Source organism: Tamandua tetradactyla, chromosome 1 (genome assembly GCF_023851605.1).
Source record: "Tamandua tetradactyla isolate mTamTet1 chromosome 1, mTamTet1.pri, whole genome shotgun sequence".
Lineage (NCBI taxonomy): Eukaryota > Metazoa > Chordata > Mammalia > Pilosa > Myrmecophagidae > Tamandua > Tamandua tetradactyla.
The window spans coordinates 177,604,336-177,630,044 of NC_135327.1; the positions used below are offsets into that span (position 1 = coordinate 177,604,336).

Sequence of the window (25,709 nt, forward strand, 5' to 3'; positions counted from 1 at the left end):
TAATCAATTCAGTGTGGTTTGGCAACTGTATAGAAACCTAGATCCATGGAACAGAAGAGCCATTTCAGTAAATGACATACATATAGAGCCTTTGACAAATGTGTAGAAGCAATGTAATGGGGAAAGGAGAGCCCTTTCAACAAACTATTGAGACAATTGAACATTCAGACATCCACATGCAAAAAACAAAACATTGACCTCAACCTAAGCCTCACACCTTAAGTTGATCTAAATGTAAATGGTGAAAGTATAAAACTTTCAGAATACATAGAAGAAAATTTTCATGATCTGCAGTTAGGTCGAGAGCTCTTAGCTATACATCAAAAGCATGATCTATAGAAAAATTGATAAAATGGACTTCATCAAAATTAAAATCTTCTGCTCTTTCCTGTTGAAAGGACACAAAGACAAGCTATAGACTAGGCAAAAATGTTTACAATCACATATCTGACAAAGAGCTTATGTCCAGAAAACTCAACAGTAAAAAAGCAAACAATCCAAATTAAAAATGGGCAATAGTCTTCAATACACATTTCACCAAAAAGGATATATAATGGCAAATAAGCACATGAAAAGATGTTTAACACCATAAGCCATTAGGAAATACAAAGATCATGATGAGCTATTGCTAACATACTTATTAGAATAGCTAATAAAATACTGAGGTAAAAAAAAAAACACATGCTTACAAGGATATGGGCACGTAAAACTCTCGTGTGCTGGAGGGAATGCAAAATGGCATAGCCATTCTGGAAAATAGTCTGGCAGTTTCTTATAACATTAAACATACATTTACCATATAATGCAGCAATACTACTAAATATTTATCCTAGAAAAATAAAAATTGCATTCATGGATAAACCTGTACACAAATGTTTATAGCATTTCTATTTATAATTGCCAAAAATTGAAAAAAGAAATAAAAATGTTCTTTAACAGGTGAGTGGATAAACAAACTTTGGTGCATCCATGTGATAGAATGCTAAGTAATAAAAAGGAATGAACAGTTAATACATGCAAGAACTTCGATGAATCTCAAAGGCATTATACTTAGTGAAATAAGCCAGTCTCAAAAGACGACATACCATATGATCCCTACGTATATGACAGTCCTGAAGAATTAAAACTGTGGTGACAGAGAGCAGATCAATGGTTGCTAGGGTTTAGAAGGATTGAGGGGAGAATGTGACTGCAAAGAGGGGGGCAGTTTTTTAGGGTGATAGAATTGTTTTGTGTTCTGATTTTGGTGTTGGTTACATCTACACGTGTGTTAAAATTCATAAAATGGAACACCTAAAGGCAATTTTACTGTATGTTAATTTTGAAAAATAAAATTACAAAACAATCGCTTTGAAGACACTGATATTACAAGAATTTTTTATGGCAGGTTTCTAATTGTCTTTTAAATGAAAATAGAGAACCTTTATTTGCTGGAGAGCTATAATACCAATCTTCATTCCTAAATATGCTTAAACCTCTTCCTATAATTTTTACTAAAGTATAATAAGATTTCATACCAACAATATCAAGACTTAGTCAAATGCTTTTTAATATAAGCTTTATATATATATTAAATGTAAAATTTGTCAGAATTTTAGAACCTATAGTTCTAAGAAATGTAAACATATCCTTAAAATGAGTTATTTCTATTGATCAGGAAATAAAAAGTAGTTCCTAAAGCTTCAGTGAGAATTACTGCTTTTACACAACTACTTTTTCATTTTCAGCATTACATTCTAAGAAAGACACAGTTACCAGAAGAAGAAAAAAAAATAACAGGCCTCATCTTTATGTACTTCTTTTTCAGTTTTCATTCTCAGCTTGCAGGTTTAATATTCAGAAGAGCAAAGAGGGAACAGGAAGGGTGGTGATGTGGAAAATGGGAATCAGGAACAGCTTTACCATGGAGGCCACTTTCTGTGGATCTACTCTGGGTAAGACCAAGTGTACTCATTCAAGACTCAGACCTTTAAATCAAAGATATATTTTTAATGTGAAATTAATATAGACAATTAGTAGTGAGCACTTTTTTTCCATTTAAATACATACTGATATTCATTCAATTCTATAAATAGGGTGAATAAATTCCCACTATATGGTAGCTCTACTTCATCATTTCCCTTTGTTTAGAAAGGAAGTTTCAGCATGTAGGTAGAATATATTATTTTATTATTTCATGAACTAATCTTTAATTGCATTTTTATATATTTTTTTTAATAAAAAGGGTTTCTAATGATGACTCTAATGATTCCAAGAAAGAAGATTACACATACTTAAAATAACAAGTAGAAGTGTTTTTAATGAGTTTGCTACTTGCAAGGTAAAATAAAGAGACTGTTAATTTATATTTAAATAGAAGCACTTGTTTCCCTCAACTAAAAATGAAAGTGGGGCTCTAGCCCCATTTAAGAAATCTTTCTGGGCAGTGTGATGGTGGCTCAGTGACAGAATTCTCACCTGCCAGGCCGGAGACTCAGGTTTGTTTCCCGGTGCCTGCCCATGTGAAAAAAAAATCTTTCTATCACATGTAGGATATTACAAAGCAGGTAGAATACTCCATATTAAGATAAATGTCATGACTTCCGGGTCAAGATGGCGACTTAACAACGTGCGCGTTTTAGTTCATCCTCCAGAACAACTACTAAATAACCAGAAACAGTACAGAACAGCTCCTGGGGCCATGTCAGTGACCAGACACACAGTGTACCCCAGTCTGGACCAGCTGGACAGGCTGCGAGCACCCCCCCAGAACCGTGAGTTCCCAAAGCTGCAGCGGCCAGTGCCCCTCCCACACAGGCCGCTTTCCAGAGGGGAAAGGAAAGAGACTTTACCAGCAGCAGGGACTGGGCACAATCAAATGCCAATTGTGGAACTAATTAACAAATTCTGACTACTAAAAATAGGCCCCCAGCTTAGGTGAACCTGATCAAAGCAGAGGTTGCTCATTTTTGCCCTGGTGCCAAGGGGGCAGGACTGACAGAAAAAGGGGGGGAAAAAAAAAGAAGGAAACAGAGGTTTTTGTGGCTGTGTATCTACAAAGGCTTGACTGCTTCTGGATACAGCAGCAGGACTTTTCAGGCTGCAACTGCCCCAGGCATAGGCAGAAGTGAGCTCTTTTGGGGGCTTGTCTGGAGTCTGTGCCTTCCCCAGGGGAGGGGTGAAGCCCAACTCAGGTGGAATCCCTCCCTCAAGGAATTAAGACCTCAGGGCTTGGTAATTTGAAGCCATTAAAACCAGCCTACAACCTCTCCTCTGTCTCCACCACGCCCCCAGCAGGGAGAGTCTGCCAAAGTTAAAGGTACCGCATCATCTTATGTTGGTGGGACCTGCGATCAGACAAGCATCACATACTGGGCAGGATAAGAAAAACAGAGTCCTGAGACTTCACAGAAAAGTCTTTCAACCTGCTGGGTCTCACCCTCAGGGAAAACCGACGCAGGTGACTCTTCCCTCCTGATAGGAGGCCAGTTTGGTCTGGGAAAATCTGGCTGGGGTCTATAATATCTAAGTAGACCCTCCTAAGTTGGGGTGGGGGGAGGCACCACACAAGCAGGGCAAGAAACAAGAAAACGAGAACTGAAAAATTCTCTGTTAAACAAAACTTAAGCTAGAGGTCCAGATAAAGCTGAATGGAATGTCAAAGAACAGATAGACAACAAATTCATCCAGCAAGAAAACCCTAGATAAAAGAAGTGAAAGCAATCTCCAGAATAAACTAATTAAGGTAATTAAATGCCTAGATGCCAGCAAAAAATAACAAATCACACTAGGAAAATTGAAGATATGGCCCAGTCAAAGGAACAAACCAACAATTCAAATGACATACAGGAGCTGAAACAATTAATTCAGAATGTACTAACAGACATGGAAAACCTCATCAAAAACCAAATCAGTGAATTGAGGGAGGATATAAAGAAGGCAAGGGAAGAACAAAAAGAAGAAACCGAAAGTCTGAAAAAAAAAATCACAGAACTTATAGGAATGAAAGACACAGTAGAAGAGATGAAAAAAACAATGGAAACCTACAATGGTAGATTTTGAGAGACAGAACATAGGATTTCTAAACTGGAGGATGGAACATCTGAAATTCGACAAGAAACAGAAACTATAGGAAGAAAAATGGAAAAATATGAGCAGGGACTCAGGGAATTGAAAGACAATATGAAGCGCACGAATATACGTGTTGTGGGTGTCCCAGAAGGAGAAGAGAAGGGAAAAGGAGGAGAAACACTAATGGAGGAAATTATCACTGAAAATTTCCCAACTCTTAAAAAAGACCTAAAATTACAGATCCAAGAAGTGCAGCGTACCCCAAAGAGATTAGACCCAAATAGGTGTTCCCCAAGACACTTATTAGTTAGAATGTCAGAGGTCAAAGAGAAAGAGAGGATCTTGAAAGCAGCAAGAGAAAAGCAATCCATCACATACAAGGGAAGCCCAGTAAGACTATGTGCAGATCTCTCAGCAGAAACCATGGAGGCGAGAAGACAGTGGGATAATATATTTAAATTATTAAAAGAGAAAAACTGCCAACCAAGAATTCTATATCCAGCAAAACTGTCCTTCAAAAATGAGGGAGATATTAAAACATTTTCAGAAAAAAAATCACTGAGAGAATTTGTGACCAAGAGACCAGCTCTTCAAGAACACTAAAGGGAACACTAGAGACAGATATTAAGACAGAGGAGAGAGGTGTGGAGAAGAGTGTAGAAAGGAAGACTATGAGTAAAGGTAAAAAGAAGGAAAATTAGATATGACATATAAAATGCAGAAGGCAAAATAGTAGAAGAAAGTACTACCCATGCAGTAATAACACTGAATGTTAATGGATTAAACTCTCCAATCAAAAGACATAGTCTGGCAGAATGGATTAAAAAACAGGACCCATCTATATGCTGTCTCAAAGGACACAAGGCCAAGGACACAAATGGACATTTACACACCAATGTTTATAGCAGCATTATTAACAATTACCAAGAGATGGAAACAGCCAAAATGTCCACCAACAGACAGTTGACTGAACAAACTGTGACATTTACATAAGATGGAATATTATGCAGCTGTAAGGCAGAATAAAGTTATAAAGTATGTAACAACATGAATGGACCTTAAGGACATTATGCTGAGTGTGATTAGCCAGAAACAAAAGGACAAATACTGAATGGTCTCACTGATATGAACTGACATTAGTGAATAAAGTTGGAATATTTTGTTGGTAACAGAAACCATCAGGAGATAGAAATAGGGTAAGATATTGGGTAATTGGAGCTGAAGGGATACAGATTGTGCAACAGGACTGAATATAAAAACTCAGAAATGGACAGCACAGTATTACCTAACTGTAATACAATTATGTTAAAACACTGAATGAAACTGCATATGAGAATGATAGAGGGAGGAGGGGCATAAATGAAATCACAAAGAAAGTTAGACGATAAAGATTGAGATGGTATAATCTAGGAATGCCTAGAGTGTATAATGATGTGACTAAATGTACAAATTTAAAAATGTTTTTGCATGAGAAAGAACAAAAGAATGTCATTACTGCAGTGTGCTGAAAATAGACGGTAATTAATATTTTAAAATTTCAACTAATGTGTGAGACTATAGCAAAAAATGTTTATTTGGTACAAATCTATACTTTGACTAGTGCATCTCCTAATATAACTTATGTAGATAGTTGATTGAACACCTTAAGTACATGGAACTTTGTATAGGACATGAGATTTTGTTGGTTTGTCCAGGTGATGCCCTGATGAATCCCAGAGTGATTTGATCAGTAAGTGGAAAAGTATTTGCAAAGTCCCCTTCAGGGAATGGTGAGAACGGGAGAAAATAAACTTCCCCAAGTTGAATTCTTGATATTCTCACAAGTAGTGTGGACAACCAAAGCTATAGGCTGAGCCCCCAGTCTTGGGATTTGTTCATATGAAACTTAACCCCACAGGGGATAGGTCAAGCCTACTTAAAATTAAGCCTAAGAGTCACCCCCAAGAGAACCTCTTTTGTTGCTCAGATGTGGCCTCTCTCTCCAGCCAACACAGCAAGCAGACTCACCACCCTCCCCCTGTCTACATGGGACATGACTACCAGGGGTGTGGATCTTCCTGGCAGTGTGGGACAGAAATCCCAGAATGAGCTGAGATTCAGCTTCAAGGGATTGAGAAAAAAACTCTAGAATGAGCTGAGACCCAGCATCAAGGGATTGAGAAAACCTTCTCGACCAAAAAGGGGAAGAGTGAAATGAGACAAAGTGTCAATGGCTGAGAGATTCCAGAGTCCAGAGGTTATCCTGGAGGTTATTCTTATGCATTAAGTAGATATCACCTTGTTATCCAAGATGTAATGGAGAGGCTGGAGGGAACTGCCTGAAAATGTAGAGCTGTGTTCCAATAGTCATGTTTCTTGATGAAGATTGTATAATGATATAGCTTTCACAATGTGACTGTGTGATTGTGAAAACCTTGTGTCTGATGCTCCTTTTATCTACCTTGTCAACAGATGAGAGGAACATATGGAATAAAAATAAATAATAGGGGGAACAAATGTTAAAAAAAAAAAAAAAAGATAAATGTCACCTGTCAGAAAATTTATCAACTCAAAAGGAAGTGCTGAAAACCACATACATAATGGCTGGCTTTTTTTTTTTTTTTTTTTTTTTTTTTTTTGCAGCACCTTGAATCTGGTGTGATATTATAAATGATGATGAAAGCATTATCTTCTAAAAACTTTAACCAAGTTCTGCTCAAAGTGGTTATTAGGACAGTTTTTAACTGATAATAAGCATTCCATAACCGTCTTACTGGATTTTCAACTCCTTTACAACGTAGACTAATCTATTAAGCCAGCTACATTCAGAGTTGTGGTGAGGGACTGAGAGAAAGCAATCATCTGTTAAATGATCTGTCCCAGAGAAGAAACTAAAAAGGAGAGGATATGGAATTATATGAGATATTTTATTTATACTGTTTTGCAACTTAGGTCTACCTGCTAAGGAAAAATTATTAATTCATCCTCAGGAGTGGATAAACTTATTGATGTTTTAGGTAATAAACGAGGCACTCATTTCAATGCAAAAGACTTGGAGTCAATGGGTTATCATTTTTGTGATTCTCTATTGGACTATTGTGATCCAGACCGGACCAAGGTAAGCAAAGTCCATTTTGTTATGCATCAGACATCAACTTATCAGATAACATAATATGGCGATGGATTTATGGTAGTTTATTCCTTTCTATATTCTAACAGTATTGGGGGCTTTTTGGTATTTGGTGTCCCAATAGCCATGGGCTATTTCTATGTGTCTGGAAATAAAGTTATTTTTAAATGAACTCATTTATGATTTTCCCCTAGTATTATCAGTGCCTGAAAGAATTAGAAGATATGGAGAAGCATATAAACTTAGAAAAAATCTTTGATGATTCAGACACTTCCCTAATGGAAATTACTTTGGATCTAGAGTCTAGGTAAGTCAAGACCATGGAAATAATATAATTTTTTGAACTGTTGTACTATGTTTTTTATAGTAATACTAGGATATTATTGTCAGTCTCAACTGGAGATCCCAACTATGGATGGGAGAAATTTTTTTCCATGCACATTTGTTTAGTCAGACCTCATGTAGGCTACTTTTTTGTTTGTTTCTTTTTCCCAGAGCATAGGAGGATTCTTTTTTTTTTCTTTATTAGAGAAAGTGTTGGTTTACAGAAAAATCATGCATAAAATACAGGATTCCCATATGTCACCTATTATTAACACTTTGCATTGGTGTGGAACATTTGTTACAATTGATGATAGCACATTTTTATAATTGTACTATTAACTATAGTCCATGATTTAATTTAGGGCTCAACTGTACAGTGTAGTTCCACGATTTTTAAAAACAAATTATTGTTACGAAGTCTACAAGCTAACATTTCCCCTTTTAATCACATCAGATATATGTTTCATTAACTAGGCAGAAATTTCTTTGCATAAAGAGAGAAAGCCCCAAATGCCAATTTCTATAGGGAATCCACAGTTCAATTTTATTCAGAACAAGGAAAAAGAAACTTTTGATGATACTAGAAGAAACTCACCCATAGGTTTGGAATCTGTACTCAAACTATACATGCAATGAGAACAATATTCTGCTAATACAGTAAATTTACTGCTGTATTTCTCTACTGTTTGTCTAATATTAACAATTATAAACAGAGAGGTGCAACTAGTTTTGGAACAGTCCTTACTGTGTTACAGTGTCAGGCGCAACACTTCTCTTCACACCACTGATTCTCATTGCATACCTGGGCTTCCTCCTCTTTAGTCAAGTTGTTTCTTATATTAAAGATCTTGCATATCCCCTGAGGAGAGTTCCCCTTGATCATATCGGCAACAGTCTTGCATATAACATCAAGCAAACCTTTGATGTCTAATTAGCTTGCAGCCAGACTAAGTTCAAAAGGCGTTCCCTGGTCAACTTTCAGGAATTCTTGGTCCCAAACATTATTGTTTTCTCTTCTTTATTCTTATATCCTCAGGAGGAGGAGGGTTATCTTTGTAGTGGGTGCACCACTGAATGGCCTTTATAAATATTGCTGCAATAACATTTGATGAATGTTATTCATCAATAACGTTTGATGAATGAAGAACTGGGTCATCATTTCTTTCATTATCCATTCCCGAATCTTCTAACGTGGTCTTTACAGTCACACATTGTTTGGCAGTTTCCACATCAACTTTAAACATCTCTCCATTTGAACTCTGCAGCTTAATTGAAGGCAGTATTTGCTCTCAAGGAGACAGTGGGCTAGAAGCTGGGAGAGCTGCGTGGCGTCAGCATAATACAAAGGAAAAGGCGGAAAAGTAGGCCACTTGAAAATATCATTGTGAACTCATGGATTTGTTTTTTTTTGTTTTTTTTTTGTTTTTATTAACGGAAAGAAAAAGAAAGAAATTAACACAACATTTAGAAATCATACCGTTCTACATATGCACTCAGTAATTCTTACATCATCACATAGATGCATGATCATCGTTTCTTAGTACATTTGCATCGGTTTAGAGGAACTGGCAACACAACAGAAAAAGATATAAAATGTTAATATAGAGAAAAGAAATAAAAGTAGTAATAATAGTAAAAAAAAAAAAAAACCCTATAGCTCAGATGCAGCTTCATTCAGTGTTTTAACATGATTACTTTACAATTAGGTATTATTGTGCTGTCCATGTTTGAGTTTTTGTATCTAGTCCTGTTGCACAGTCTGTATCCCTTCAGCTCCAATTATCCATTATCTTACCCTGTTTCTAACTCCTGCTGGACTCTGTTACCAATGACATATTTCAAGTTTATTCTCAAATGTCCGTTCACATCAGTGGGACAATTTGTCCTTTAGTTTTTGGCTAGACTCACGCAGCATAATATTCTCGAGGTCCCTCCATGTTATTACATGCTTCATAAGTTTATCTTGTCTTAAAGCTGCATAATATTCTATCGTATGTATATACCACAGTTTGTTTAGCCACTCTTCTGTGGATGGAGATTTTGGCTGTTTCCATCTCTTTGCAATTGTAAATAACGCTGCTATAAACATTGGTGTGCAAATGTCCGTTTGTGTCTTTGCCCTTAAGTCCTTTGAGTAGATACCCAGCAATGGTATTGCTGGGTCGTATGGCAATTCTATATTCAGCTTTTTGAGGAACCGCCAAACTGCCTTCCACAGTGGTTGCACCCTTTGACATTCCCACCAACAGTGGATAAGTGTGCCTCTTTCTCCGCATCCTCTCCAGCACTTGTCATTTTCTGTTTTGTTGATAATGGCCATTCTGGTGGGTGTGAGATGATATCTCATTGTGGTTTTGATTTGCATTTCTCTAATGGCCAGGGACATTGAGCATCTCTTCATGTGCCTCTTGGCCATCCGTATTTCTTCTTCTGGTAGGTGTCTGTTTAAGTCTTTTTCCCATTTTGTAATTGGGTTGGCTGTCTTTTTGTTGTTGAGTTGAACAATCTCTTTATAAATTCTGGATACTAGACCTTTATCTGATATGTCGTTTCCAAATATTGTCTCCCATTGTGTAAGCTGTCTTTCTACTTTCTTGATGAAGTTCTTTGATGCACAAAAGTGTTTAATTTTGAGGAGCTCCCATTTATTTATTTCCTTCTTCAGTGCTCTTGCTTTAGGTTTAAGGTCCATAAAACCGCCTCCAGTTGTAAGATCCATAAGATATCTCCCAACATTTTCCTCTAACTGTTTTATGGTCTTAGACCTAATGTTTAGATCCTTGATCCATTTTGAGTTAACTTTTGTATAGGGTGTGAGAGATGGGTCTTCTTTCATTCTTTTGCATATGGATATCCAGTTCTCTAGGCACCATTTATTGAAGAGACTGTTCTGTCCCAGGTGAGTTGTCTTGACTGCCTTATCAAAGATCAAATGTCCATAGATGAGAGGGTCTATATCTGAGCACTCTATTCGATTCCATTGGTCGATATATCTATCTTTATGCCAATACCATGCTGTTTTGACCACTGTGGCTTCATAATATGCCTTAAAGTCAGGCAGCGCGAGACCTCCAACTTCGTTTTTTTTTCCTCAAGATGTTTTTGGCAATTCGGGGCACCCTGCCCTTCCAGATAAATTTGCTTATTGGTTTTTCTATTTCTGAAAAATAAGTTGTTGGGATTTTGATTGGTACTGCATTGAATCTGTAAATCAATTTAGGTAGGATTGACATCTTGACTATATTTAGTCTTCCAATCCATGAACACGGTATGCCCTTCCATCTATTTAGGTCTTCTGTGATTTCTTTTAACAGTTTTTTGTAGCTTTCTTTATATAGGTTTTTTGTCTCTTTGGTTAAATTTATTCCTAGGTATTTTATTCTTTTAGTTGCGATTGTAAATGGGATTCGTTTCTTGTTTTCCGCCTCAGCTTGTTCATTACTAGTGTATAGAAAAGCTAAAGATTTTTGAATGTTGATCTTGTAGCCTGCTACTTTGCTGTACTCATTTATTAGCTCTAGTAATTTTGTTGTGGATTTTTCTGGGTTTTCTACATATAGTATCATATCGTCTGCAAACAGTGATAGTTTTACTTCTTCCTTTCCTATTTTGATGCTTTGTATTTCTTTTTCTTGCCTAATTGCTCTGGCTAGAACTGCCAACACAATGTTGAATAATAGTGGTGATAGTGGACATCCTTGTCTTGTTCCTGATCTTAGGGGGAAAGTTTTCAATTTTTCCCCATTGAGGATGATATTAGCTGTGGGTTTTTCATATATTCCCTCTATCATTTTAAGGAAGTTCCCTTGTATTCCGATCTTTTGAAGTGTTTTCAGCAGGAAAGGATGTTGAATCTTGTCAAATGCCTTCTCTGCATCAATTGAGATGATCATGTGATTTTTCTGCTTTGATTTGTTGATATGGTGTATTACATTAATTGATTTTCTTATGTTGAACCATCCTTGCATACCTGGGATGAATCCTACTTGGTCATGATGTATAATTCTTTTAATGTGTTGTTGGATATGATTTGCTAGAATTTTATTGAGGATTTTTGCATCCATATTCATTAGAGAGATTGGTCTGTAGTTTTCTTTTTTTGTAATATCTTTGCCTGGTTTTGGTATGAGGGTGATGTTGGCTTCATAGAATGAATTAGGTAGTTTTCCCTCCACTTCGATTATGTTGAACAGTTTGAGGAGAGTAGGTACTAGTTCTTTCTGGAATGTTTGATAGAATTCACATGTGAAGCCATCTGGTCCTGGACTTTTCTTTTTAGGGAGCTTTTGAATAACTAATTCAATCTCTTTACTTGTGATTGGTTTGTTGAGGTCATCTATTTCTTCTTGAGTCAAAGTTGGTTGTTCATGTCTTTCCAGGAACCCGTCCATTTCATCTAAATTGTTGTATTTATTAGCGTAAAGTTGTTCATAGTATCCTGTTATTACCTCCTTTATTTCTGTGAGGTCAGTAGTTATGTCTCCTCTTTCATTTCTAATCTTATTTATTTGCATCCTCTCTCTTCTTCTTTTTGTCATTCTTGCTATGGGCCCATCAATCTTGTTGATTTTCTCATAGAATCAACTTCTGGTCTTATTGATTTTCTCTATGTTTTCATGTTTTCAATTTCATTTATTTCTGCTCTAATCTTTGATATTTCTTTCCTTTTGCTTGCTTTGGGATTAGTTTGCTGTTCTTTCTCCAGTTCTTCCAAGTGGACAGTTAATTCCTGCCTTTTTGCCTTTTCTTCTTTTCTGATAAAGGCATTTAGGGCAATAAATTTCCCTCTTAGCACTGCCTTTGCTGCGTCCCATAAGTTTTGATATGTTGTGTCTTCATTTTCATTTGCCTCTAGGTATTTACTAATTTCTCTTGCAATTTCTTCTTTGACCCACTTGTTGTTTAAGAGTGTGTTGTTGAGCCTCCATGTATTTATGAATTTTCTGGCACTCCGCCTATTATTGATTTCCAACTTCATTCCTTTATGATCCGAGAAAGTGTTGCGTATGATTTCAATATTTTTAAATTTGTTAAGACTTGCTTTGTGACCCAGCATATGGTCTATCTTTGAGAATGATCCATGAGCACTTGAAAAAAAGGTGTATCCTGCTGTTGTGGGATGTAATGTCCTATAAATGTCTGTTAAGTCAAGCTCATTTATAGTAATATTCAGGTTCTCTATTTCTTTATTGATCCTCTGTGTAGATGTTCTGTCCATTGATGAGAGTGGTGAATTGAAGTCTCCAACTATTATGGTATGTGTGTCTATTTCCCTTTTCAGTGTTTGCAGTGTATTCCTCACGTATTTTGTGGCATTCTGGTTCGGTGCGTAAATATTTATGATTGTTATGTCTTCTTGCTTAATTGTTCCTTTTAATAGTATATAGTGTCCTTCTTTGTCTCTTTTAACTGTTTTACATTTGAAGTCTAACTTGTTGGATATTAGTATAGCCACTCCTGCTCTTTTCTGGTTGTTATTTGCATGAAATATCTTTTCCCAACCTTTCACTTTCAACCTATATTTATCTTTGGGTCTAAGATGTGTTTCCTGTAGACAGCATATAGAAGGATCCTGTTTTTTAATCCATTCTGCCAGTCTATGTCTTTTAATTGGGGAATTCAGTCCATTGACATTTAGAGTTATTACTGTTTGGATAATATTTTCCTCTACCATTTTGCCTTTTGTATTATATATATATCATATCTGACTTTCCTTCTTTCTACACTTTTTTCCTGTCTCTCTCTTCTGTCTTTTCGGTTCTGACTCTAGTGCTTCCTTTAGTATTTCTTGCAGAGCAGGTCTCTTGGTCACAAATTCTCTCAGTGACTTTTTGTCTGAGAATGTTTTAATTTCTCCCTCATTTTTGAAGGACAATTTTGCTGGATATAGGAGTCTTGGCTGGCAGTTTTTCTCTTTTAGTAATTTAAATATATCATCCCACTGTCTTCTAGCTTCCATGGTTTCTGCTGAGAAATCTACACATAGTCTTATTGGGTTTCCCTTGTATGTGACGGATTGTTTTTCTCTTGCTGCTTTCAAGATCCTCTCTTTCTCTTTGACCTCTGACATTCTAACTAGTAAGTGTCTTGGGGAATGCCTATTTGTGTCTAATCTCTTTGGGGTGCGCTGCACTTCTTGGATCTGTAATTTTAGGTCTTTTTTAAGAGTTGGGAAATTTTCAGTGATTATTTCTTCCATTAGTTTTTCTCCTCCTTTTCCCTTCTCTTCTCCTTCTGGGACACCCACAACACGTATATTTGTGCGCTTCATATTGTCCTTGAGTTCCCTGATACCCTGTTCAAATTTTTCCATTCTTTCCCGGATAGTTTCTGTTTGTTTTTGGAATTCAGATGTTCCATCCTCCAAATCACTAATTCTATCTTCTGTCTCTTTAAATCTATCATTGTAGGTATCCATTGTTTTTTCCATCTTTTCTACTTTATCCTTCACTTCCATAAGCTTTGTGATTTGGTTTTTCAGTTTTTCTATTTCTTCTTTATGTTCAGCCCATGTCTTCTTCATGTCCTCCCTCAATTTATCGATTTCGTTTTTGAAGAGGTTTTCCATTTCTGTTCGTATATTCAGCATTAGTTGTCTCAACTCCTGTATTTCATTTGAACTATTGGTTTGTTCCTTTGACTGGGCCATATTTTCAATTTTCTGAGCATAAGCCGTTATCTTCTGCTGGCGTCTGGGCATTTAGTCAGATTTCCCTGGGTGTTGGACCCCACAGGTTGAAAAATTTTTCTATGAAATCTCTGGGTTCTGTTTTTCTTATCCTGCCCAGTAGGTGGCGCTCGTGGTACATGTTTGTCTACAGGCTCCACCGGTAAAAGTTTCTGTGGGTCCTTTAACTCTGGAAAACTCTCGCCATAGGGGAGGTTTGGCAGCCAAAGCGTCTTGGAAGAGTGCCAGCTGGCCCGGGGGTCCGAACACGGGGAGGGTTGCCGGCCGCCGCAGCACAGGAGAGCGCCCAACCGAATTTCCTAGTCGGCCTGGGGCGCCAAGCGTGGCAGAAGGGCGCCAGCTGTGCATCCCGGGAGAGTGCACTGTTCCCAGCCGGACCGGGGAGTCACGTGTTTGGAAGGGACCCCCTGATCACCGTTCTCCGCAGTCTGGGGATTTTCGACCCAACTCTCTCAGTTGGTGCAGGGGGCCTCGCATGGTGGGGGCGCCAGCCGCCGCAGCCCAAGGGGACCGCCTGCCCAATTCTGCCAGCTGGCCTGGGAAGGAGGAAGGGAGGGACTCCGGCCGCTTGCTGTCCCGCCCAGGAAAACCCGCGCCCCTCGGTGATCTCACCGGAGCTGATTCTCCCAGACAGTCAGCCTTTCCAGGATGGGGTACGCCGTCCCTTTGATCTCCGTCGTGGCTCCGGGAGCTGCTCTGTATTGTCTCCACTCCCCCAGTAGCTGTTCTGGAGGAGGAAAAGTGAGGGTGGCAAGGCTGTCAAGGCTGGTGGTGGAGGAGCCGGTGAAGGTGGAAGAGGGCACGGTGGTGGTTGGAGAGCCGCCGGAGCAGGAGGGGGAAGAGGGGAGGGCGGGCGGATCAGCTGCTACGGGGTGTGGGCGCCACGTGGTGGGCCGGCGGACAAAGAAAGAGGGCCATGGATTTGTTTTTATTTGATGCATTCTAAACAATTTCAGCCATTATTATTCTAATGCTTATATTTCCCCTCATTTGGCCAGGGAGAAACCCTTCTAATTGACTGCTGTTTTTTTTTTTTTTGCATGGGCAGGCATCAGAAATCGAACCTGGGTCTCTGGCATAGCAGGTGAACCCTTGCCTGATGAGCCACTATGGCCCGCCCTGCTGTGTATTTTTGACATGATTTTAATAGTCTTTGGAAACTTTCAGCCAAGATGAACTTTTAAGTTCACCATATCTGGAATCCATCATTTCTCCAAGAAGCTCTGCTTCCTTTTAGTGAAAAATGACATTTAGAAAACACAGACTGGGTGGCAGTTATTTTTGCTTCTAGGCTTCTCTTCAGGGTATGAAGAGCTAGAAAATATGCATTTTTAAGAGAAAAAATCACGAATTCATAATGGCATTTCCCATTCAAATTTAATGTTATAGATTTATTCTTCCTTGATTTTGTACTTGTATTTCTTTTCTCTTATGCTGAAAATCTTTGTTCCTAATTATATTAATATAAATACTTATCTATTTTATCCTACAATATAGCCATAATATTGCTACCAACAAAATGACTATAGACTCATCTCAAAATTTCTTTGTAATTCTTTTTAGTCTTAGTTTATATCCCACTTGTAATATATGGTCAAATTTTTATACCATTTCAAAGTATTAAAAAAGAAAAAGAAAATCTTTATGCCTCTATGCCACCATAATGCAGTTCTTTTCTCTATTTTTTCTTGTTTTTAATTCTGTATTTATTTTCCCCTTTTTCATTAATTCTTTTGTTATATAAAACATATACATGATAAGAAAGTCAAACTGTATATAATAAAGTACATTCACAGAAGTCTTGATTCCAATCCTGTCCTCTCTCCCCAGCCTTTCCCTATGGGTATGATTTTTATTAATTTTTTACTTATCCTTTCATTCATTCACTTTGAAAATAGGAATAAATAATTATATATGCTTTTATATTCCCTCTTTCTTTTTCTTTTTTTACATGGCAGGCACCAGGAGTTGAACCCAGGTCTCTAGCGTAGGGGAGGTAAGAACTCTGCCTTCTGAGCCACCATGGCCCGCCATATATCCCTTCTTTCTTTATAAAATACAGCGTACTCTAAATGTTCTATATGTTTTCTCACTTACTCTTTTTATTAGAGAAGTTGTAGGCTTACAGAGAAATCACATATAATATACAGGATTCTCATATACCACCCCACCACAAACAGCTTCCATTGGTGTGGATATTTGTTACAATTGATGATAGCACTATTAGTTAAATTTTATAATTTTATAATTATACTATTGTACTATTAGTTAAATTCCATGATTTAACTTAGGGTTCACTGTTTATGTGCTTCCATTGATTTTTTAAAAGTTTTTATTCTGTTAAACCATATAGACAATCTAATTAATATTTTCCCTTTTCATCATGTTCAGATATGTATTTCAGTACTGTTAATTGTGTTCACAATGTTGTACTACCATCACCACCAAACATTATCAAAACATTTCCATCATTCTAAATAGGAACCCTGTGCATTTTAAACCTTAACTTTCCATTCCCTATTCCCACCACATTCCCTGGTAATTTATAATCTAGATTCTAACTCTGTGAACTTGCTTATTATAATTAATTCTTATCAGTGAGATCATAGAATATTTGTCCTTTTGTGACTGGCCTATTTCACTCAACGTGATGTCTTTGAGGTTCACCCATGTTGTGTATGTATCAGGACTTCATTTATATGACTGAGTAATAATCCATTGTATGTATATACCACATTTTATTTATCCATTCATTGGTTGATGGACACTTGGGTTGCTTCCATCTTGTGGCAATTGTGAATAATGTTCCTGTGAACATTGGTGTGCAAATGTTTGAGTCCCTGCTTTCATTTTTTTTGTGTTTGTATATCTCTAGAAGTCATATGGCAATTCTATACTTAGCTTTCTGAGGAACTGCCTAACTGCCTTCCACCACAGCAGCTGCACCATTTTACATCACCATAAGCACAGAATATGTGTTCCTTTTTCTCTGCATCCTCTTCAACACAGTATTTTCTGGGTTTTTTTTAATAGCCGCCATTCTGATGGGTAGGAAAAGGTATCTCATTGTGATTTTGTATTTTCCTGATGACTAATGATGTTGAGCATCTTTTCATGTGCTTTTTGGCCATTTATATATCTTTTTTGGACAGCTGTTTGCTCAAGCCTTTTGCCCATTTTTTAAACTGGGTGTTTGTATTTTTGTTGTTAAATTGAAGGATTTATTTATATATTATAGATATTAATCCTTTTTCAGACATGTGGTTTTCAAATACGTTCTCCCAGTGTGTAAGTTGTCATTTTTCTTTCATGATAAAGTCCTTTGAGGCACAAGAATTTTTCATTTTGATGAGGTCCATTTATTATATATTTTTCTTTTGTTGCCTGTGCTTTGAGTGTAAAGTCTTAGAAACCATTGCTTAACACAGGTCCTGAAGATGCTTCCCTATATTTTCTTCTAAGAAGAAGTCATGTGGAAAACACGGGGTCATCTGCTAGCTTTCTTTCCTGGCTTCCTGTTTCATGAAGGTGTTTTCCTTCTTCATCTCCAAAGGTCGCTGGCTGGAGGACTCTCTGCTTCTCATGGCTATGTCATTCTCTGCTCTCTCAGAATCTCTCTCATTCTCCAAAATGTTTCCTCTTTTACGGGATTCAGTAAACTAATCAAGACCCACCTGAATGGGTGAAGACACATCTTCCCTAATGCAGTTTAACAACCACTCCTGATTGAGTCACATGTCCAGGGAGATGATCTAATTACAGTTTCAAACATACAATACTGAATAGGGATTAGAAGAAACAGCTGCCTTTACAAAATGGGATTAGAATTAAAACATAGCTTTTCTAGGGTACATATATCCTTTCAAACTGGCGCAGTTAGATTAATTCCTAAATATTTGATTATTTTAGTTGCATTGTGAATGGAATTCTTTTTTGATTTCTCCTTCTGATTGTTCATTGCTAAAATAGAAAAGCACTACAGATTTTTGAGTGTTGATCTTATATACCGCCACTTTGCTGAATTCATTTATTAGATCTACAAGCTTTGTTATGGATTTTTCAGGATTTTCTTTATAGAGACTCACATCATTGCAAATACGGTAAAGTTTTATTTCTTCCTTTCCAATTTGGATGCCTTTTATGTCTTTTTCTTGCCTAATTGCTCTGGCAAAACTTCCAGAACAACATTGAATAACAATGGTGAGAGTGGGCATCCTTATCTTCTTCCTGATCTCAGAGGGAAAACTTTTGGTCTTTCACCATTAAGTAGATGCTGTGAGCTTTTCATACATGCCTTTATCATGTTGAGGAAGTTTCCTTCTATTCCTAGCCTTCTAATTGTTTGGATTAACGAAGGGTGCTGTATTTTGTCAAATGACTTTCCTGCATCAATTGAGATGATCATATAGATTTTTTCCTTCCTTCTGTTTATGTGGTGTTAACATTAATTGATTTTCTTGTATTGAACCTACATTTCATACCAGGGATAAATCCTACTTGTTCATGATGTATAATTCTTTCAATATGCTGTTGGATTTCATTTGTTAGTATTTTGTTGAGGATTTTTATATGTATATTCATAAGTCTGTGGTTTCTTTTTCTGCGGTATCTTAATCCAGCTTTGGTATGAGGGTGATGTTGGCCTCATAGAATGAGATAGGGAGTGTTCCTTCCTCTTCAATTTTGTGCAAGAGTTTAGCCAAATTAGATTCAGTCTTCTTGGAATGTTTGGGAGGATTCTCCTGTGTAGCCATCCGGTCCTCCAGTTTTCTTTGTTGGGAGGTTTTTTTTTTTCTGGTATAGGCAGGCTCTGGAAATTGAACCTGGGTCTCTGGCATGGCAGGTGAGAATTCTGCCACTGAGCCACTGTTGCACTGCCCTATTGGGAGGTTTTTGATTACTGATTCAATCTCTGTTCTCGTAACTGGTTTGTTGAAATCTATTTCTTCTTGAGCCAGTGTACATATGTAGATAAAAATTTCTTCATTTCTTCTAAGTTATCTAATTTATTGGTGTACAGCTGTTCATAGCATCCTCTTATAGTCCTTTAATTCAGCAGAATCAGTATTCATTTCCCCATTTTCATTTCTGATTTTAGGTATTTATATCCTGTCTCTTTTTTCTTTGTCAGTCTAACTAAATTTTTGTTTGACCTTTCAAAGAACAAACTTTTGGTTTTGTTGATTCTCTCTACTCTTTTTTTGTTTTCTATTTCATTTATCTCCACTCTTATTTGTTATTGTCTTCCTTCACCTCATTTGGGTTTAGTTTGCTTTTCTTTTCCTAGTTCTTCCAGTTTTGAGGCTACATCTCTGATTTGAACTCTTCTTCTTTTATTAAAAAAATATTTTTTATTGTGAAATAGAACTTATAAACAAAAAAAGCAATAAGCCTCAAAGTACATTGTAACAAGTAGTTATAGAGCAGATTTCAGAGTTTGGTATGGGCTACAGTTCCACAATTTTAAGTTTTTCCTTCTAGCTGCTCTAAGATACTAGAGACTAAAAAAAAATTAAAATAATGATTCAGCAGTCATATTCATTGTTAAATCCTATCTTCTCTGTTGTATCTTCTCTTTCTCCTTTGATCCTTCTCCCAATCTTCAGGGGTATTTGGGCTATGCCCAGTCTAACTTTTTCATGTGAGAAAAGGGTGTCGATAATATGGGATAGGGGAATGAAGCTAGTTGATGTTCTTGGAGAGGCTGGCCCCTGTGAGTTTTAGGATTTATCTGGCCTACGAACCCATCTGGAGGTTGTAGGTTTCTGGAAAGTAATCTTAGGACATGAAATTTTTGTAGAATCTCAGATAGAGCCCTAGGTGTTCTTTAGGGTTAACCGAATGGTTTTGGTTGGGTTTTGGCAAATCATGATAGTTAGCAATATCTAGCTGAAGTTTGCATAAGAGTAGCCTTCAGAATATCACCTCCCTCTATTTGCACTCACCTTAGCCACTAATTGCAAATTTTATTAAATTTATTTTCCCCTTTTTGGTCAGAAAGGCATTGTTAATCCACAGTGCCAAAACCAGGCTCATTCCTTTCATGTCTGGCTTATTTCACTCCACTTTATGTTGTCAAGGTCCATCCATATTGTCACATGCTTCAGGACCTCATTTCATCTTGCTGCTGCATAATATTCCATCATATATATATACCACATTTTGTTTATCCGCTCATTTGTTGATTACCACTTGGATTGTTTCCATCTTTTGCCAATTGCAAATAATGCTGCTGTGAACACCTGTGTGAAAATGTCTGTTTGTGTAACTGCTTTTAGCTCTTCTGGGTATATACAAGTAATGGCATTGCCAAGTCATAGGACAACTTGATATGTAGTTTTCTAAGGAATCGTCCAACTGTCTTCCAGCAGCTGTACCATTATACATCCCCATCAGCAATGTACAGGTGTTCCAGTTTCTCCACATTTTCTCCAATATTCATAATTTCCTACTTGTTTAATGGCACCCATTCTTATAGGTTTGAGGTGGTATCTCATTGTAGTCTTGATCTGCAGTTCCCTTATAGCTAATGAAGATGAGTATCTCTTCATGCACTTTTTAGCCATCTGTATTTGCTCTTCAGGAAAGATGCGTATTTCTAACTTAGCACATTTTATAATTGGGTTGTTTGTTATTTTCTTGTTGAGTTGTATGATTTCTTTAAGTATACAGGTTATCAAACCTTTATCCAATGCATGATTTCCAAATATTTTCTCCCATTGAGTTGGCTGCCTCTTCACTTTTTTGAATAAGGTCAAAGTGTGAGGCACAGAAGCATTGGATTTTGAGAAGTTCCCATTTATCTATTTTTTCTTTCATTGCTTGTGCTTTGGGTATGAAGTTTAGGAAGCGATCTCCTATTACCAAGACTTGAAGATGTTTCCCTATATTTTCTTCTAGGAGTTCTATGTTACTGGCTGTTATTTAGGTCTCTCATCCACTTTACTTTCATAGGGTGTAAGCTAAGTGTCCTCTCTCATTCATTTGGCTATTTATATCCAGTTCTTCCATGCCAAATTATTGAAAAGACTATTTTGTCCCAGTTCAGTGGATTTGAGAACCTTGTTGAAGATTGCTTGTCCATAGATTTAGAGGTCTATATCCACATTCTCAAAATACTTCTGTGTTTGTGCCAGTACTATGTTGTTTTGACCACTGTGGCTTTTTAATAAGCTTTAAAATCATGAAATGGTAGTCCTCCCATGTCATTTTTCATTTTTAGGATATTTTTAGCTATTTGAGTTCTCTTTCTGCTCCAAATGCATTTGATAACTAGCTTTTCCAAGTCGTTGGGATTCTGATTGGTAGTGCATTAAATCTGTAGATCAATTGGACAGAATTGACATCTTAACTACATTTAACTTTCCTATCCATGAGCAGGGGATGTCTTTTCATCTACTTAGATCTTCTTTGATTTCTTTTAGCAATGTTTTATAGTTTTCTATGAGCAGGTCCTTTACATTCCTGGTTAGTCTTATTCCTAGATACTTGATTCTTTTAGTTGTTATTTTGAATGGAATTTTGTCCTTAATTCTCTCCTCAGTTAGGTCATTGCATGTGTATAGAAACAGTTCTGATTTTTGCACATTAATCTTGTATCCCACTACTTTGCTTAATTTGTTTATTAGCTCAAGAAGCTTTGTCATAGATTTCTCAGGATTTACCAAGTAAAGTATCTGCAAATAATGAAAGTTATAATTCTTCCTTTCCAATTTATTTATTTTTCCCACCTAATTGCTTAAGATAGAACTTCTAATACAATGTTGAATAATAGTGGTGATAGAGGGTTTCCTTGTCTCTCTCCCAGTCTTTAGAGGAAGGTTTTCACCATTGAGTGAGATGCTAGTTATGGGTTTTTCATATATGCCCTTTATCATGTTGAGTAAGTTTCCTTTGATTCTTACCTTTTGAAGTATTTTTATCAGAAAAGGATGTTGAATTTTGTCCATTGTTTTTTCAGCATCAACCAAGATGATCCTATGATTTTTCCCTTTTGATTTGTTAATGTGCTATATTTCCTTGATTGGTTTTCTTGTGTTGAACCACTCTTAAATTCCTGGTGTAAACCCCAATTGTATGTCATGCATAACTCTTTTAATGTGTCATTGGATTCAATTTGCTAGTATTTTGTTGAGAACTTTTGCATCTATATTCATTAGGGAGATACCTGTAGTTTTCCTTTCTTATTGTGTCTTTACCCAGTTTTGGTATAAGAGTGATATTAATTTCATAAAATGAGTTAGATAATGTTCCTTTTCCTTATTTTTTTTGTAAGAATTTGAACAAGATTGGTGTTAATTCTTTTTGGAATGTTTGATAAAATTCCCCTGTGAAGCCGATCCTGTGCTTTTTTTTTTTGTAGGAAGATTTTTGATGATTGATTGACTCTCCCTACTTCTGTTTGATTTCTTGAGATATTCCATTTTTTCTGGAGTCAGAATAGCTTGTTCGTGTGTTTCTAGAATTTGTTCATTTTATTATGTTGTCTAGTTTGTTGGCAAATAGTTGTTCATAGTATACTCATGATTTTTTTAAATTTCTTCAAGGTCCCTGCTAATGACACCCCTCTTGTTTCTGATTCTGTTTATATGGATCCTCTCTCTTCTTTTTTTTTTTTTGTCAGCCTAGCTGGGGGTCCACTGAATCAATAAAATCAATCAACTTTTGGTTTTATTCTTTGTATTGTTCTTCTTTTCTGCAATTCATTTATTTCTGCTTTGACCTTTGTTATTTCTCGTCTTCTCTTTGCTTTGGGATTAATTTGCTGTTCCTTCTCTAGGTCCCCCAGGTGAGCAGTTAAGTCCTCAATTTTTGCTCTTGTTTTTTACTATACGCATTTAGGGCAATAAATTTCCCTTCAGCACTGTCTTTGCTGCATCCCTCAAATTCTGATATGTTGTATTCTCATTTTCATTCATCTCCAGATATTTACCAATTTCTCTAGCATTTTCTTCTTTGACCCACTGATTATTTAAGTGTGCGTTATTTACTCTCTATATATTTGTGAAAGTTTTAGTTCTTTGGTGATAATTTATTTCCAGCTTCATTCCTTTGTGTTCTGAGAAAGTGCTTTGAATAATTGAAATCTTTTTAAATTTATGAAGACCTGTTTTGTGCCCCAGCATATGATCTATCCCAGAGAACATCCCATGAGCACTAAAGAATGTATATCCTGGTGTTTGGGGCTATAACAGTTTATATCTATCTATCTATCTATCTATCTATCTATCTATCTATCTATCTATCTATCTATATCTATATCTATATATATATATCTGTTAGGTCTATTTCATTTATCAGTTTTCTGTTTCCTTGTTGATCATCTGTCTGGTTATTCTATCTATAGTGGAGAGTGGTGTATTGAAATCTCCCACTATTATTCTTGAAAAATCTATACATCACCTCATTTTGCCAATATTTGTCTCATGTACTTTGGAATTCCTTAACTAGGAGCATAAACATTTATGATTATTATATCCTTTTGGTGAATTGTCCCTTTTATTAATATGTAGTGTCCTTCCTTGTCTCTTATGATGTCTTTACATTTAAAATCTATTTTGTCTGTTATCAGTATAGGTATTCCTGCTTTTCTTTGGTTACAACTTGCATGGAGTATTTTTCCATCCTTTTACTTTCAACCTATTTGAATCCTTGGGTCTAAAATGAGTCTATTTTAAGCAGCATATAGATGGATCATATTTCTTAATCTATCCTGCCAATCTGTATCTTTTAATTGGTGAGTTTAGTCCATTAACAAAGTTATTACTGTAAAGGAATTTCTTGAATCTACCATCTTATCCTTTGGTTTTTATTTGTAAGACCTATATATTCTTTTCCCTCTTTTTCCTTTTATCTTTTAAATTACCCATACTGATACTTTTCAATTCTATATCCTCCTCCAGACTTCCCTCTCCTGTCTTTTTTTTTTTTAGCTGACAGAACTCCCTTTAGTATTTCATGTTCAGCCAGTCTCCTGTTAATAAATTCCCTCAGTCTTTGTCTACCTGTGGTGATTCTTAATCTCTCCCTCACTTTTTAAAATTTTTTTTTTCACTTCACTTTTGAATGACAATTTAGCCAAATAAAGAATTCCTAGCTGAAAGTCTTTCTCTTTCAGGATCTTAAATATACCGTACCTTCTTACCACCAGAGTACCTGTAGAATAGTACAAATTCAGTCTTATATGGTTCCCTTTGTATGTGGTGAGTCACTTTTCTCTTATACTTTCTGGACTTTCTGCTTCTCTTCAACATTTGACAGACTGATTAAGTGACTTGGAGTAGGCCTATTTGGATTTATACTATTTAGGGCTTGTTCGGCTTCTTTGATTTGCGTATTTATGTCCTTTATAAGGGTTGTGAATTTTCCCCCATTATCTCAACTAATCTTCTTAGCCCTTTACTCTTCTCTTCTCCTTCTGGAATATTGATTCTTATATTTATGCACTTTGTATTCTCCATTATTTCCCTGAGGTCCAATTCCAATTTTTCTACCTTTTTTGCCATTTTCTTTTGTACATTCTAATTCAGTTGTCCTATTGTCTAGTTCACTTATTCTTTCTTCTGCCTCTTCTAATCTGCTGTTGTGTGTCTCTAGTATACTTTTAATTTGGTCTGTCATATCTTTCATCTCTGAGGTATCTGCTGTTTTTGTACCTATTTTTTCAAATTCTTCTTTATGTTCTTCTAGTGTCTTTTTGATCTCCTTTATGTCATTAGCCAACCCGTTGCATTTATTTAGGACAATAGTATGAACATCTTTAATTAGTTGCTGCAAAGTCTGTGTTTCCTCTGATGTTTTAATTTGGTCATTTGGCTGGACCACATCTGCTTGCATCTTCATGTGCTTTGTGATTTTCTGTTGGCTTGAGGCATTTGATTACCTTGATAGGGTTATTTTGAAAGTTGATTTCCCTCAGTCATGTAAGGTTTTATATTTGCTTGGGTTTACATTAAAGATCTCCTTTTGCACTTAGTTCATCACCAAACCAAGCCCTGGTTGCATTTTTCCTTGAAGATCTTTTTGAAGCTAGACAGGTAGTTTGCTAGACTGTTCTTTCATTTCTGTGCAGCAGGTGGCACTCTTGGACCTTCTCATCCCCTCAGGCCTGCCTCCCCTGACTAGCAGTGGGTGACTTGGATGGAGACCTGGTTCAATTCCAGTCAGGCTCGCTGGTCCTGGTGGGTGCTGAAAGCAGCCAGCCCCAGGGCTGGGGAGTGGCCAGTGTACACCTCAGTGGTGATTTACTTGTGGGCCTGATGGGTCTGGTGGCCCTCAGACTCCCACTTGGAATGACCTTGGGCTGTGGGACTGCATATGCCATGTGTCTCTGTCTGCAGCCAACCTAGAAATGCCTACCAGCTAGGCCTGGTGTGATGGGTGGTGCGGGCACAGGTGCACAGTGCAGGAATGTGTGTGGGGCATGGAACTGGGCATGGGGCCACAAGGGCATGAGGTATGGTGTGGGGCACAGGGCACATGGCAGGTCAGCATGGGAGTCAGGGTACATGGTGGGGCTCAGGGCGCAGAGTGGGGCAC

At 36.9% G+C, this 25,709-nt stretch overlaps 1 protein-coding gene and 1 pseudogene across 18 annotated transcripts in view; one reads left to right on the forward strand and one right to left on the reverse strand.

Moving 5' to 3' along the window:
* The window catches only part of AGBL3 (AGBL carboxypeptidase 3), a 235,941-nt gene that overhangs the window by 73,315 nt on the left and 136,917 nt on the right, over window positions 1-25,709 (forward strand). For 17 of the 18 annotated variants that reach the window (XM_077138632.1, XM_077138557.1, XM_077138649.1 and 14 more), the window contains 3 exons: window positions 1,808-1,934; window positions 7,047-7,147; window positions 7,354-7,466. In XM_077138632.1, coding sequence (XP_076994747.1) covers window positions 1,808-1,934; window positions 7,047-7,147; window positions 7,354-7,466 — 341 coding nt within the window. The remainder of the gene's footprint in view (window positions 1-1,807; window positions 1,935-7,046; window positions 7,148-7,353; window positions 7,467-25,709) is intronic. The other variant, XM_077138681.1, reaches the window with a different exon arrangement.
* Window positions 8,241-25,680, reverse strand: LOC143679567 (S-phase kinase-associated protein 1 pseudogene; annotated as a pseudogene).